Below are 14,704 nucleotides of genomic sequence, written 5' to 3'. Positions count from 1 at the left end.
ATGTGTGCTGGATGACCTCAGCCCCACGCCCACCCTTTGAGGAACCTCTAGGAGCAGGCGCAGGCCTCCCCACACCTGCCTGGCCAGGGCTTCCTTTCCCAGGATACGGTCTGGCTGTGCTGTGGGTGTGCTCAGCGGGGCCTGTCTCTCCACAGGGGGTATATTCCACCTTTGTGTACAGCTATGCAGTGGAGAAGCCGCTGTCTGTAGGACACAAGCTGGCTGGTTACGTCCCCAGCCTCTTCTGGGGCTTCATCACCCTGGGCCACCTTGTCTCCATTCCCATCTCCTCCAAAATGAAGCCAGCCACCATGGTGTGCATTGATGTGGTAAGTGGCCTCCTTTTGCTTCTTGGAGACTTGGGAGCACCATTCACTCCTGGCCCTACCCCTGCCCCAGACTGTTGCTCTGGATGGAGCCCTGCCACCAGGGCGGGACTGTAGGAGTAGAGGGAGGGGAGGGATGCTGGTGAAGAAGGGACGCTGTGACCTTGGAAAAGTCCCTTCCCCTCTCGGGCCCCGGATTTTGTACTCATACAAAAAAGGGCTGGGGCAGGTGATCCCTGCTGTGTGTGCGGGGCGGGGGGCGGGGGGGGGCGGGCGGGGGGGGGTGGTTAGATCCCGGCTGACAACCTGCCAAGGACACAAGGGAAGCAGGTTCTGGACTTGGTCCTCCTGTGTTCACCTTGGTGCCCAGCTCAACAAGGCCTTGGGGCCGGTGCAGGCCCGGGGGCGCCTGGCCCTCAGAATCACCCTCTCTGGGCTGAAGCTAGCAGATTTGCATTTTAAAACTCTTCGAGGGAATTCTCAAGTAGCCAGACTGGCATGTGGGCTGCCTTCAAAGAACCAGTCTGCCCTGGAGGCAGGGGGCCAGAGCGATGTATCTCTCCCCGAGTGTGAGAGATTCCTGAAAGGTCATCCAGCCCAACCTCCCAGCAGGGTTTTTTTTTTTTTTTTTTTAGTTATATTTTATTGATTATGCTATTACAGTTGTGTTGCTTTTTCCCCCTTTGCCTCCCTTCACACAGTGCCCCCCACTCCCTCAGGCATTGTTCATGTCCACGTGTCAAGCATGTAAGTTCTTTGGCGACTCTATTTCCTATACTGTACTTTATATCCCCATGGCTATTCTGTACCTACCTATTTACACTTCTTAATCCCCTCACCTCTTCACCCATTCTCCCCCACACACACCCCCACGCCGCCTATCACTTTATCTTTAAGCTTTGACACTCATGATGTGTCTTAGAGTGGGCCTCTTTGCGTCCATCTTGTTTGGGATTCTCTGTTTCCTGGACTTGCGTGTCTATTTCCGTCACCAAATTAGGGAGGTGTTCTTTCTTTATTTTTTCAAATAGATTTTCAATTTCTTGCCCTTTCTCTTCTCCTTTTGGCACCACCATGAAATGGATGTTGGATTGCTTACATTGTCCCACAGGCGGTTACACTATCCTCGTTTTTTGTGGATTCTCTTTTCTTCTTGTTGTTCTCATTGGTTGTTTTTTGCTTCCTTATGTTCCAAATCATTGATTTGATTCTCCGCTTCATCCACTCTACTTGTTGTTTCCCAGTCTGGATGAATGTGGCTTCTCTAATTCTGTTGTTGTCAGACTTCCATTCAACTCGATTTCTGTCCGTTCTGAGTGATGGTAGTTCTATATTTCAGTTGTAATTTTCTTTTGGTTGTGCAAAGAAGTGAGGCATGTCTGCCTGTGCCACCATCTTGACTGGAAGTGCAACCTCCCAGCAGGGCTTGAATTACCTCAATAACATCCCTTTATAGAGGAGAGGTACACAGTCTGTTTAAACACCTCCAGGGACTAGGAACTCACTACCTTTCCAGGTGGCCCAGTCTGTTGTCAGAGAGTCCTTTCTTGGGTTGAGTTTCCAGCAGATACTGTTGGGGCTCCCCAGACCAAAGACAATGAGTCTCAAGAAAGGTTTTTGGATTTGTGCTTGTATTGGTTTATGACCTTCAAGAAAGAAATTTGCATTCAAGGTAGATGGGAGGTTGGACAGGTAGAAGCCAAACCCGAGAGGCTGAGGGTAAGAGGGAGATGGGGGCTGGAGGTATGGGTATTGCGACTATTTCTGAGTTGAAGGGAGCTTGGTCTGACAGGAGTCAGGGTGACGTAAGCCTCTTCATCGGTGGAGGAGAAAGGGAGGACGCCTGCAAGGAGGAGGGTCTGTGAAGGTACCATTGACGGGAACTGAGTGAAGAAGGCCCTGGGGCTGGGGCGAGGGGAGGCAGAGCAGTGGGGAAGGGCGACGGAAGTTCAGGGAGGAGGGAGCCCCTGTTCCGTGGAGCTGGGGTGACATGATTCAGGGAAGGAGGGGGGAAGGAGGGCAGGGAGGGTGCAGGCGCTACCGGTGGCCAGACTCTGCAAGGCATGAGGCCCGCCGCCTAGAGAGAGGAGAGCGGGGCAGGAATCGAGGTTTGTGAGAAGAAAGAAAGTCTGAAGCATCCAAGGCACGGATGATAAAAACTCACCTGGAGTGAAGGCTTTCAAAAAGGCAAATCAGATTCTGGGGCCCAGCTGAGACTTCCTGAGCCAAAGAGGCCAGTCCTGAGGGGAAACAGTGAGACGCCACCGTCGCAGTCCAGGCCTGCGAGTGGTGGCGGGATGGGGGGCGGGGGCAGGATGGACTTGGAGAGATGCAAAGGTTCTGGATGTTTATCTGAGGTACTGTTGGCCAGAATGCAGGTGAGGAAAGGAAAGATCGAGGACTACCTTAGATACAAGGTTGGAGGAACGGGGATGCTGTTAACTGATGTGGCAACAAAGAGAAGGTTTGTGGGAGGAAGGGAAAAGTTCCATTCAGGCCACATGGTGAGCCATCGAGGGACATATCAAAGAGACAGTTTTACATGAAAGTTTGGAGTTCTGGACACAGGTCATGGCTGGAAGGATAGACTTAAGAGTCCGGGCATAGAGGTATTTGAAACTGTGGGGCTGAACCAATGGGACATGCAGACAAAGAAGCAACACAACAGCCCTGGCCGGGAGGCTCACTTGGTTGGAGCATCATCCTGTGCATGGAAAGGTCCCCCGCCTGATTCCCATTCAGGGCGCCTGCCTGGGTTGCGGGCCAGGTACCCAGGTGGGGGCATGCGAGAGGCAACCTAGCGATGTTTCTATGCCTCTCTTTTTCTCTCCCTTCCCCTCTCTCTAAAAAATAAAGAAATAAAATCATTTTGTAAAAACAGTTGAGCTAAGAAGGAAGAAAGAGCAGATGGATCTGTGGGACCATTTTCTATGCCAAAGAAATACATTCTGTTACGAACCACAGACAAGTCCCTTGCCTTCGTGTTTTTACTGCGTGAAAGAAGTCTTTCATGCTGTGGGGGAATGTGTTTCCTTCTGCCATTGTTGCTGGCGAATCCCTCCCTCCATGGGCAGCAAGCCTTTCTCAGCAAGGACTCTGAGCTTCCATGAGGGGTCTGGTGTCGCATAGGTCCCGCAGCAGACCGAGGGGCAGCTGAAGGAGAGTGGAGGGACAGGGGCTTGGGGCTGCAGTCCTGGCTTTGTTTCTCCAATTGGTGCGAATCCCTCAGGGGCTGCTGGTGAGTGTGAAAGGCCTTCCCTCCCTCACACTCATCGGTAAGGCACACTCGGCTGGTTAGCTGTGCTTTCTCCCCGGCCTTCTAGCTCTCTAGAGCTTATTTTTTCTAGAAACAGATATACTCACCCAGAAGAGTTATACCACAACACTGAGGGCTTTTGTAGATGATTGCCACCTCCTGAGACATTAAGGAAAGCTCTCACACAAATACTAGGACTGCCATTTGTGCGAAGCCTCACACTGGAGCCCTTCATTGCTATCGTTTCCCCACCGCTCTTCAGTGGGGCTTTTGTAGCCCATTCCGCAGGATAGGAAGCTGAGAATCCGAGAGATCGGCTACTTCAAGGCCCCAGAACTGATGGCGCTTACACCTGGGTCTTCTGCCTCCAAAGCTATACTGCCCGGTTTCTTCTCAGATGCGTTTGGCATAGAAATTAGTCAATATTGACATAAATACATTTTTAAAGAATTTTTTAAAGGGTCATTTTACCAAAAATATTCCCATGTGACAGAAACCCTGACTGAACTAGAAAGCTTCCTGGTCCCTTAGCCCACTACAGGGGTCTCCGGCCATGGGCTACACTGCCCGTGCAATCTGGGCCGAATCTGAGGGGACCCAAGCTGCCCTGCCACAGCCGCAGCCACTGACCCTTTCTGGGACTGGGGGTTCTGTCTGGATTCCTAGATGCTGGGGACCCTGCAGCTACCACCCCGCCTCTCCTGCTACCCCAGAGCTTCCCCTGCGAGCTCACTGCTTGTAAGGGAGGAGAAGCAGCTCTTCTTCAGGAGGAGCGAAGGACTCCGGCCTCCCAGCCGGCAGGGTGGAGAGCTGATGACTTGGATGGAGTTTCCCATGCTTACAGATAAGACCTTGGGGACGTCGGTATTCCCTCACTAAGCACCTCTTAAGCACGTGTGGTAGGCCATTTGCTGGAGACTGCTGGCTGGGCTCACCTCCTCCCTCTGGGCATGTTCTCAGGGCCTGGTTGGCAGACAGGATGCGGAAGGTGCAGTCCCCGCACATTCCACAGGGTGGCACACTGGTCACAGCACCATTCCTAAGGCCCAACTGTCCAAGGCAGGACGCTGGCTCCCCCAGGTTTTTCCTTTTTCATGGACTCCCGGCTTTTCCCGACTTCTAATCACCTCCATCACTGCTGTGACAGGTCGGCGTGGTGGTGACGTACCTGGTACTTCTTGCTTTCTCCTACAATGTCATCTTCCTGTTCGTGGGGACGGCCAGTCTGGGCCTGTTCCTTAGTAGCACCTTCCCCAGCATGCTAGCCTACACAGAGGACATTCTGCAATACAAAGGTGAGTGTGCTGAGGCTGGGAGCGAGGGTGGTCCGGGTCCCCCTGGTGGGGTGCCACTTCCTCCCCTGCTCCCCCACCTTTCTGTGATGTCGCAGCTGGAAGGTCACTGCCCTACCTCCTCACAGAAATGACGCTCCCCTGATTAGTGGGAACAGGTCCATAAATGGGGTTGTTCTAATCCATGGTTAGAACATTGTACCTGTATAACATGACTTCGAGCCACAGGGAAGCAGTAAGTTTTCCTCTTCCATTTTCTTTTGTCCTGTAGTCATATCTACTGATCCACAGCTGGCATTTTGTATAACATGCATGGGAATTTCAAGTTGCAAAGTGGCACGAGAGAAGTGACAGTCTAGGAACGGGATTTTATATAATACCTTAACGAAGATAGCCAGCCTCTCCTAGCTTCGCTCTTCTTGGGGATGTTCGAAATGCAGAGGATTAGAACAAGGACTCCGCGGCTGATGTGGGCTTGTGACACAGCTTCTTTGATGTCAGAAACCTCTGATTCTCATTCTGTAGCCTCCCAAGTGCATACAGCAAACGCATTTCGTAAAATGAGTTCATTAAAAACATGTTTTGAACAGCTAACATTACCCTTAGAAGTAACTAGAAATGCTCTAGGGCGTTGGAAAACAAGCATTAAAGATGCGTGATTTCTTTGGAGGAGGGGGGAAATCAGTGTGTGGGGGCAGGGGGCCAGAGCAGTTGGACCTGCAGCCACCTCAGCTCTCCACAGGAATGAGGGACAGGAGACCTGTGTCCTTGAACTCTAAGGTAACCCCCAAACCTCAAGTGCGTAAATGAAGTCCAGAAATAATGTTGATATCTTGTCACACACTATAACCCACAGAGTTTAAAGTTACAACAAATGTTAGAGCTTAACAGTAGTAATAGTAAGTTATATTGGTTGATTCTGCCTGCAAATGGTCACTCAAATCCATCCTCTCTTCATTTGTCCCCATCCCTGCCTTAGTTCAGGCCTTTATCATCACCCACCCGCTTGGAATGTTTACCGGTACCCAGCTTTTCCCGATGTCTAATCACCTCCCCTGCTGCCTTGGCAGGTCTTGGCCTGTCTCTTTGCCTTCACATTTGCATCCATCAGAGGTTCTCAGAGCTGGTTCCACATTAGAATCATCTGGAGCACTTATAACAAAACCTGTTCTTGGGCTTCACCTCCACGAAGTCTGGTGTAATTGGCCAGGGGCTGCTGGGAGATTCTAACGTGGAGGCAGGGAGAGGACCCAGGAGCTGCTGCGGAGGGATGGCTCGGACACTGAGCGGCTTCTGGTCTTCGCGGCTTCCTGTGGAGCTCCTTCCCTTCCCCTCGGGGCCGGCGTTTGGGCCGGCCGGCCGCTCTCCGGTGGCGCTCGGCAGTCCTGTCCCTCCATGGTTGGCACAGGAAGAACCCTCCGCACGGGATGTCCTCTACCCTGCCCCTTCTCCTCTGTCCCTCCGGGGTGCTTCTCTGACCCCCACTGGGCCGGTACCCCCTCCTTTGTACCTCCTCCTCATGTTCGATCCCTTTGAGGCTTTTGTATCTAGTTATCCACATCCTCTCCTTGACAACCCACTCCCTGTGGGCACCGGCAAGGGACAAGGGCAAAAGCAAGGGCTTTGAGGTCATCAGCAGACCCAAATCAGTCCCGCCTTCACTCTCTTTGGCTTTGTGGGCTTGGGTGGTTCCCTTTCTTTCCCCTCGCTGAGCCTGTTTTCTCGTCTGCAAAATGGGGATGCCAATACCTTTGATTGTTTTGTGCATTAGAGAAACTGTAAAGCTCTTGACTTGGCAGCTTAACTGGCTCACAGGTGCTCAGTATATGTGTTAACGCTATTCATCGGCATAGTCTCAGTGTTAACACAGTACTTGATGCACAGAAGGTATGGGCAGGTTTTTGAATGAATGAGTGGAATGGACAGTGGGTGTCACAGGAATTCAGACAAGGGAGGGACCAGTGTTATGTCTCGAGGTAGCCTCATGGAAGAGATGGGATGTGAGCGGGCCCAAGATTCGGAAAGGCAGAAGGAGAAAGGACAGGTATTCCAGGGAAGGGCGGGGTGCGGGCAGAGGCCAGCGGCTGGTGTGGGAGCAAAGGAGCAGAGATAGGTAATAACTCAAACATGAGACTAAGAGGGGAACTTGAAGCCCAGAGTGAAAAATGATCTGTTTTATTCAAAAAACACTCGGTGTCTACCATGCATTGGCCACTGTGCTGATAATAGGCAGTGATATATGTCACAGAGGAAAAACTCAAGGCACCGCCCTCTCTCGGGGGGCTTAAAGCCTGGTTGGGGGGGAGGAGCTGAGGGAGCACAGCGGAGCAGCTCATCCAGGGTTGGGGTGGGCTGAGGGGAGAGTACAGAAGGAAACCTAAGCCTGGACTGAAAGCTGAGCAGGAGTTTGCTGGACAAAGAGGAGGAGGGACATGTGTCAGGACCTGGTGGTGAGCCTGTGTGTGTGCAGGCGGGAAACAGGAGGCTTCTCCTGGCTAGAGGGCAGCCTGCAGCGGGTGGTGGGAGAGGGGAGTCTGCGCTCTCAACAGGGGCCGATTATAAAGGGCCCTGGAGACCACGTTAAGTCACTTGGACTTTATCCTGAAGGCAGCGTAGGAGGGTGTAAGCCGAGAACTGGCCTGGCTTTGAGGGTTTCCTGTATGTCAGGACTTCACTGAGGCCTTAGGTGCATTGCATTAGGGTGATCCACACAGCGCAAGATGTGTTGATGCCCACTTTACAGGAGGAAACCAAGGCCTAGAAAAAGGAGAGGACTTGCTGAAGGTCACAGAGCTAACAGGTGACACAGATGGGCCTGACACCCACATCTGGCTCTGAAGTTTGGGCTCTGACAGTCTGTGCCCTGTTGCCAGGTTGATGAGAGGTGTGGCTGGTCAGTGCAATGCCAGGCCATCGAGGACACTGTTCTGGCCAGTGGAGGGCTGGTCTGAGGAGATCAGGGAATCTTTCCGGAAAGGTTGGTGGTGGTCAGCTTTGGAAGGGTCAGATTTCCAGGCTAAACAACTTGGAATTTACTGGGAGAACAATTGTGAGCAATCGAAGGTCTCAGAGCAAGGAAGGGACATAATGGCAGCAGGACCTATGCGTTCCCAAGCAGAGCTAAGAGCTGAAGTTTGAGAAATCTCAGGAACCCCAAGGAGCCCTCTTGGGCAGCCATGTTGCTTTCCAGAGACTTCCCAGAAATAACCTGAATTACACCTGCTGACTTCTGTCTCCTAATTGGTTCTTACTAAACTACATCCTTCTCTTTCGCCTAGGCTGTGCGACCACAGTGCTGGTGACAGGGGCAGGGATTGGCGAGATGTCCCTCCAGATGCTGGTTGGCTGGGTATGTGGGAAACTCGGCGGGGAGGAGAGCGCATTTGGGGAGCCCTCCTCCAAGCAGGTGGGAAGGTGCGGCCAGCCGCCTTCTGAACCCACGTGAGCAGGGCCCACTCTGTGTTACCTGTTTCCGTTTTGGAGCCAGCGTTGAAAGCTGAGCCTCCAGCCGGGGCTGGCGGGGGGGACCTGGGGCTGGAAAAGGATGCAAGAGTCCAAAGCAAACACAAGTCATGTCTGGGAGCAGGGCCAGAGGCGCCCCCACGGGAATGTTGTTTAGCTCCCGGGCCTGGGATGGGACTGAGCTGCAGAGTCCTCTGTCCATTCCTTCCCAACCTGCCGCTCCCTCCCCCCACCTCGCGGAGCCTTGGGCTGCCCTGCAGAGGGCCCAGCCTTACTGCCCAGCTCCAGCCCTGATCCCAGGCCAGCTCTCCTAGTTCTTGTTACACATACCCACAGCTCATGTGTACACCAGGGAAAAAACTAAGTCTGGTTTTTACTGAAGACCGTGATGTGGATATTGCCACTCCCCTTTTTATAGAGGAGGACACTGAAACTCTGACAAAGTAGGCCACTTGCCCCCAGTCATCACACTTCTGATAACTGTCAGGGATGGCATCCAAAACCAGCTCTTTCGGGCTCCCCCTCCTCACTGTTCTCCTTTCCTCTGCGTCTGCCCTGCTGGGTGGGGAAGGGCCGCATCCCTCGGCGACCTCTGCGTGAAAGCAGCGTGAGGGCCAGGCCGGTCTTCAGGGCCTAATCCCGTGGCGGGTACGGAGGAAGCTGGTGCTGGTTGCTAGGGTTGGCCGTGGGTCCATGGGAGTTCGATATGCTACTTTGGCATATATTTAAAATTTTCCATAATAAAAGTGTACATGTGTAATATTCTCTGCAAAGTTCTCATCAGGCCTTGTGGGTATAGAAACACCTAGTATGATTGGAGGTTTAAGAAAGATAAGGAGATTGTTCAGAAGGTTCCAGACATAGAACTGAAGGGACCGCAGTGCTCACTGGATCCAACCCCTGCCATAGAACGGGTTTGCTGTCTCCTCCAGGAACATAACCCTGAAACAAGGCCGTGTCCCTGCTACCCATGTTTCTATCTGTTGGTGTGGCAATCCTCAACTTGACTAGAAAACCTGCCAAGGGCCCGAGAAGTCTGCTTCCTCCAATACATCTCCGTGGGAGGTTTTGATGGCCTATGTGTCTGTATTTTCCCCTTTGGCAGATATTCCAGGCTCAGGGCAGCTACAGTTTCCTGGTCTGTGGCGTGATCTTTGGTTGCTTGGCTTTTACCTTCTACATCTTGCTCCGGTTTTTCCACAGGATGCACACTGGACTCTCATCAGGTAAGGAAAGAATCTGTTTCTACACAAGAGGAGGAAAACAGCGTGGGGGGGCGGCGGGCTGTGGGAGATACTGTGGGCCTTAGCACACCAGCAGTGCTGTTCTGTTTCAAGTAAAATGCAAGGAAATGTTTATTTTTCTACAGCTTCCTTTCCCCCTTCCTGCTTTGCCATGCGATTGTCTGCACCACGCTCTTGGGGCAGGAGCGGTGGGGACAGACTGACTCATGGTTTCTCTAGAAGGAGAGGGGCAAGGATGCGAACGTGGCTCCCTGCATCTCTCTGCGCCACGGGACCGGGCCGGGGCTCTTTCCAGCCTGCGCCGGGCACTGAAAGGCAGAGCCTGCCTCCTGGGCTGGAACTCAGCCCAGCAGCCCAGTTGGCCATATCTTTGCAGTTTACGATTTTGACTCTAGTCCACATCTTTCTTTCAAAAAGAACTCCTTCTGGCCAAGTAGCACAGAAAAGCACTTTCAGGGCAGACACACTACCTAAGAATAATCTTACCCCTGAAGACCCCAGGCAGGGAGAGTCCCAAATCTGTTTTCATAACCCTGAGCCCTCAGCTGCCTTTCTGCCCAGAGCTCTCAAAGTCCCCACAACGGTTTCAGCGGAGCGAGGAGCCAGTTCTTAAGAGAAGGTGCCCAGGGAGAGCCTTTGTACGCCCTGTAGAAAGCAAAGACTGAAGGAACAGGCAGCCAGAGGCTTCTCTCAGTAGGTGGACATACGCACCCTTTAAACAATCAGTTTAAAAGCCCAGAAGGACAACGAGGGCTCCCCAGTCAGCTCTAACTACAGTCTTGCTTCTGTGGCGGCAGATTCCAGTTGCCATCTAGCCTCGCCCTCAGGACAGAGCCTTCATTTAGGCCATGCATTCAAAAAGTATTGGCTGTACTTTGACTGGTATGGCTCAGTGGGCTGGGCACCAACCAGCAAAGTGAAAGGTCACCGGTTTGATTCCTGGTCAGGGCATATGCCTGGGTTGTGGGCCAGGTCCCCAACCAGGGACATGCAAGAGGCAACTGATCAAGGTTTCACTCGAATGTGGATGTTTCTCTCCCTCTCTTTCTCCCTCCCTTCCCCTCTCTCTAAAAATAAGTAAATCTTAAAATAGTATTAAATATTTGCTGAATGTCACCTGAGTAATGCTTACTAAATTTCCTAATCAAGAAAGACAGAAAGAAGTTTACCTATTCCCCAACACAAGACACCAGTCTCAACAAACTGCCCCCACCAACAGTTTGCCAGGACCCTCAGGCCTGACCGTTCCCTCGGCTCCCCAAGGAGCCGTTGGACAGCAGAGAAACAAAAGGCCTGGGTGAGCTCTCAGAACGAGTAATAGCTGCAACAGCATCAGAGCTGCTGAAATGTGCTGCTTGGTTTGTTTGTTTGTTTGTTTCTGTTATAGTTCTTACCCAGGACAAACAGCTTGGAACAGAAAGCTCGGAGTGCTACCAGAGGTAAAAGTGGGTAAAGGAGGCAGGCGAAGACATCGGCCTCGCGAGCACCCGCAGAGACCGAAGTGTGGAGGAACGCAGGGGTGGCAGTGGAGCGAGCTCCCCACGCCTTGCTTTGGAGCCTCTCCAATGAAGACTTGCATAGAAGATATTAAATTGAGTTCTGGTACCCGGGTCCTCCCTGGGCAAATCATTAGAAGTTTACTTGGCTATTTAAATTCCTTTCCTCTTCCCTGGTTCAGACTTTCGGTCAGAGCTGTCTGCCTGGGAAGGAGGAAGGCAGCAATCTGCTTCACTCCACTGGCCGCCTCCTGTATGGACCACACCCTGGGTTTGAAGATCACTCTTCGTTGAATTTGAAAATATAGGTTGAAATTATAAAGCTCGGTGATCATTGCTATATGTAGATACATTTTAAGTTAATCAAAACAAACCCATGGCATGCTCACAGGATTTGTGTGCTTTTTCCTTACTAATAGTCCAAAGTCCCTCAAATTCCTGCTGCTGACATCAATAGTTTGTCCGTCTAACACAGCAAAAGGAAAAGTTGAATCTTTGGGACACTAATTCAGTGATATGCTGGCCTAGCTCCTACCAGCTTACAAAAGTTGATTGTTAAAATTTCTTTTAAGAGCTGTTTGTTAAATACAGCCATTATTAAAAATCAAATTATAGAAACTTAAAATACGTGAGAAACAAAGGTAATAGCTACTCGAAAGTCATCACTTCCTAATTTTTCTATACCTGTGTTCTTGAAGTGATTTATGACTATTGTATTTGTATGGTGGAAACACTGTAAAAAGGAGTGCATCTCTTTCCAACTCCACTTTCAGTGATAAAAGTGTTGGTGGCTTGACATCAGCCATGGTGGGAGTATTTACACCACAGCAATTGGCAAAAGCTACAAATCATGGCTTTTCTCTCCTGGAGAGCCAGGTGTTAAACATTTGCCAGCACACCACTACTAGTAATCAGTGCAAACTGGTCCAGAAGTTGCCTGAGAGAATGAGATGGATGTTCTGTTTTTCTTTACTGACATTGACTAGCTTATAAAAGCTGTAGAAACAGCACTAAGAACTTCTAAAATAAAAATATCTGATTTAAAATTTATATCCTCTATAGAGAAAGACAACTCTTTACAGGCATACCTCAGGGATATTGTGGGTTCAGTTCCAGACCATCACAATAAAGCGAGTATCACAATAAAATGAGTTAAAATCTTTTTGCTGGTGATCTTGCTTTCAGTTTGTAAAGAATGCAACATGTGCAAAATGCAATAAAGTGAGTCACAACAAAACGAGGTATGCCTGTGTACCATGTCAAGTTCTTTAACAAAACTAGGACCTCTGAACAATTCAAGCTGTGCAGTATACTCCAAGTATACTTTCAGTATCCTTTCTGCCTGTCAAGCAAATCCTGTAGTAATGCAAAGACGACAAACTCAGTGACTTGGAAAGGGATGAGAGTTCTGTAAGTCGTGAAATGGCTGTTACAGTGACTGTATAGTAGTTCACCTGCACTTTCTCTGTGTATATACAAGTGTACATGTGTAAAAAATAAGTGGATCACAATTCTCAGTAGCCTGTCCAAGTAAAATGGTTCACATGCCCAACATTAAAAGGTTTACCCTGGAACTGTGGGCATTGTCATGTAAGCCCGCTCCACCTGCCAGCAGCGAGGCATGGTGATGGGAATCTGGCTGCCGAGACCTGATTCAAGCACTGGCCTCAGCTTCTCTCTCTGTGGCTCTTCTGGCTTTGCTTTTTTAAAAAGTGTAAAGTGACATTTCTAAAAGAATCTTACCCTACCTCAAAGGAATTCTGAAAGAAGTGAATTTGTGTAAATCAATTATTATATGCCTGACATAGATACTGCTTCATAAATGTTAGCAATTTTTGTTTTTAAAACCTCATGAGCAGCTTAGAAATTGTTCCTATGTTTATTAACATATTTATTGTAAGTCAAACAGATCCCAATTCTTTTGAAAGCTGGTGGTCTAGGGTTATAGTTTTAATTATGTCTGTAAACACTTCAAAGTATTAGATGCCAGCCAGAGTTAGTACAGCCCAACTGAAGTGAGCAACTGACCTGGGAAAAAAGAAAACAGCTGTATTTTTCTTGCTAGTTTTCAAGCAAACATCCCTTTTATACAGATTTAGAAAGAAGAATCAATGGCGATATCTAAGGTGATCAGTATTAAGTTGTGAATATAGAAAACAAGATCGAAACAAATTTAAGACTGCCTTTTCTAAAATAAAATATTTTAAATTGAGTAAGTGTGTTATCTATTATCAAGGACAATTGATCCTTATTTATATAAGCACAGAAACAAATGACCAAATGTTCCCCAAAGACAGGGCTCTCTCATACTGTGGGTTCACACGGTTGGTATTTTAGAAACAAAACTCTCACAAGAAGAACTGAGAACCACTGTTCCCTCTTACATAGACTCAGAATCAGGAAAGGCAGGTAGGTTTTATACCACGCAGCATACTCAGTCACAGAGCGAGTAGGGCTTCTCCTCTGATCGCCGCCTTTTTAAGAGTTTAGACGTTCCAGGGTGCTGTGCGACTGCCCTGTTTCCAGGTTTCCCTCTGCTCCTTAGGGGTGGGAGTCCCACCCATCAGTGCACCAGGTTCACTAAAGGAAGGCACAGTGACACAGGTGTTTGAGAGAATTCATTTATTCACTTAAAACGATTTATTGAGCACCTGCTCTCCTCAAGGCACTGACCTATGTGCAGAGAGAGCAGAAAATGAGAAGGAAGTCCCTGCCTCACAGAGATTACACTGCAGCTGAAGACATGGAGATAGCAAACAGAAACAGGATGAGGGACAACTGAGTGCCATAAAGATAAAGCAGGGAAGGGAGGCGGAAGAGGGAATATCGAGAGCGGCTCTGGAAAGCCTTTCTAAGGAGGTACCATTTGTGCAGAAACCTGAATGACGTGCAGGAGTGAGCCATCCAAGGAGCCGGGGAAGGTCCTATTATACTGCAAGTGCAAGGGCCTTAGGCTGAATAGACTTGTATATGAGGACCAACAAGCAGGCCAGTGGGCTTCACTGCCCTGCGGGAAGGGAAAGATGGCAGGAAATAGGTTGGAGGGAAGCTAGAAGCCAGATCCTATAAGCCATGTTAGGAGTATGGCCTCGTCACGCGAGATTATTAGGAGAGTTGTGAGCAGGCAAGGGGCAAGAATGAAGTCGTGGACACAGGCCAAGTTGCAATTGTAATTACGTAAGAGATGGGGGCTCGGACAGTGTTGGATTACAGCTATCTTTGGAAAGTCAAACGGACAGAATTTGCCGATGAGTTGGGGGTGTGGGGTGTGAAAGACGGGAAGCAAGGCTGACCCTAAGGCATCGGACTGGAGTCACTGGGTATATGATGAAGCCATTTAACACTGGAAGACAGCGGGGGCACAAAGGGTTCTGGTTCAGAAGTGTGCGTTTCATGATGCTGTCTCAGGTGGCACAAGCTGGGAGATATAAAAGTCTAGATTAAAAGAAAGTCAAGCCTGGAGATAGAAACTTCATGGTCACGTACAGGGTTTAGGGCCGTGGGACTGAATGAGCCCACCTAGGGAGGTAATGGAGAGAGACTACAAGACCGAGCCCTGAGGTTCACCGCCTAAAGGTTTCAAAACAGAATAGAATCCAACAGAGAAAATGAGAGAAGCCGGAGTACA

At 49.9% G+C, this 14,704-nt stretch overlaps 1 protein-coding gene across 1 annotated transcript in view; it reads left to right on the top strand.

Moving 5' to 3' along the window:
* The window catches only part of MFSD4A (major facilitator superfamily domain containing 4A), a 29,920-nt gene extending 16,644 nt beyond the window's left edge, over window positions 1–13,276 (top strand). Inside the window, exons 6-10 of the mRNA XM_054562922.1 lie at window positions 156–329; window positions 4,730–4,877; window positions 8,153–8,223; window positions 9,442–9,562; window positions 10,968–13,276. Coding sequence (XP_054418897.1) covers window positions 156–329; window positions 4,730–4,877; window positions 8,153–8,223; window positions 9,442–9,562; window positions 10,968–11,023 — 570 coding nt within the window. The 3' untranslated portion in view covers window positions 11,024–13,276. The remainder of the gene's footprint in view (window positions 1–155; window positions 330–4,729; window positions 4,878–8,152; window positions 8,224–9,441; window positions 9,563–10,967) is intronic.
* Window positions 13,277–14,704: the final 1,428 nt, after the last annotated feature.

Source organism: Pteronotus mesoamericanus, unplaced genomic scaffold (assembly GCF_021234165.1).
Source record: "Pteronotus mesoamericanus isolate MK-2021 breed Mesoamerican mustached bat unplaced genomic scaffold, CSHL_Meso_final scaffold_705, whole genome shotgun sequence".
Classification (NCBI taxonomy): Eukaryota; Metazoa; Chordata; class Mammalia; order Chiroptera; family Mormoopidae; genus Pteronotus; species Pteronotus mesoamericanus.
The sequence above is the reverse complement of the archived record's forward strand: the minus strand, read 5'-3'. Positions and strand labels throughout refer to the sequence as shown.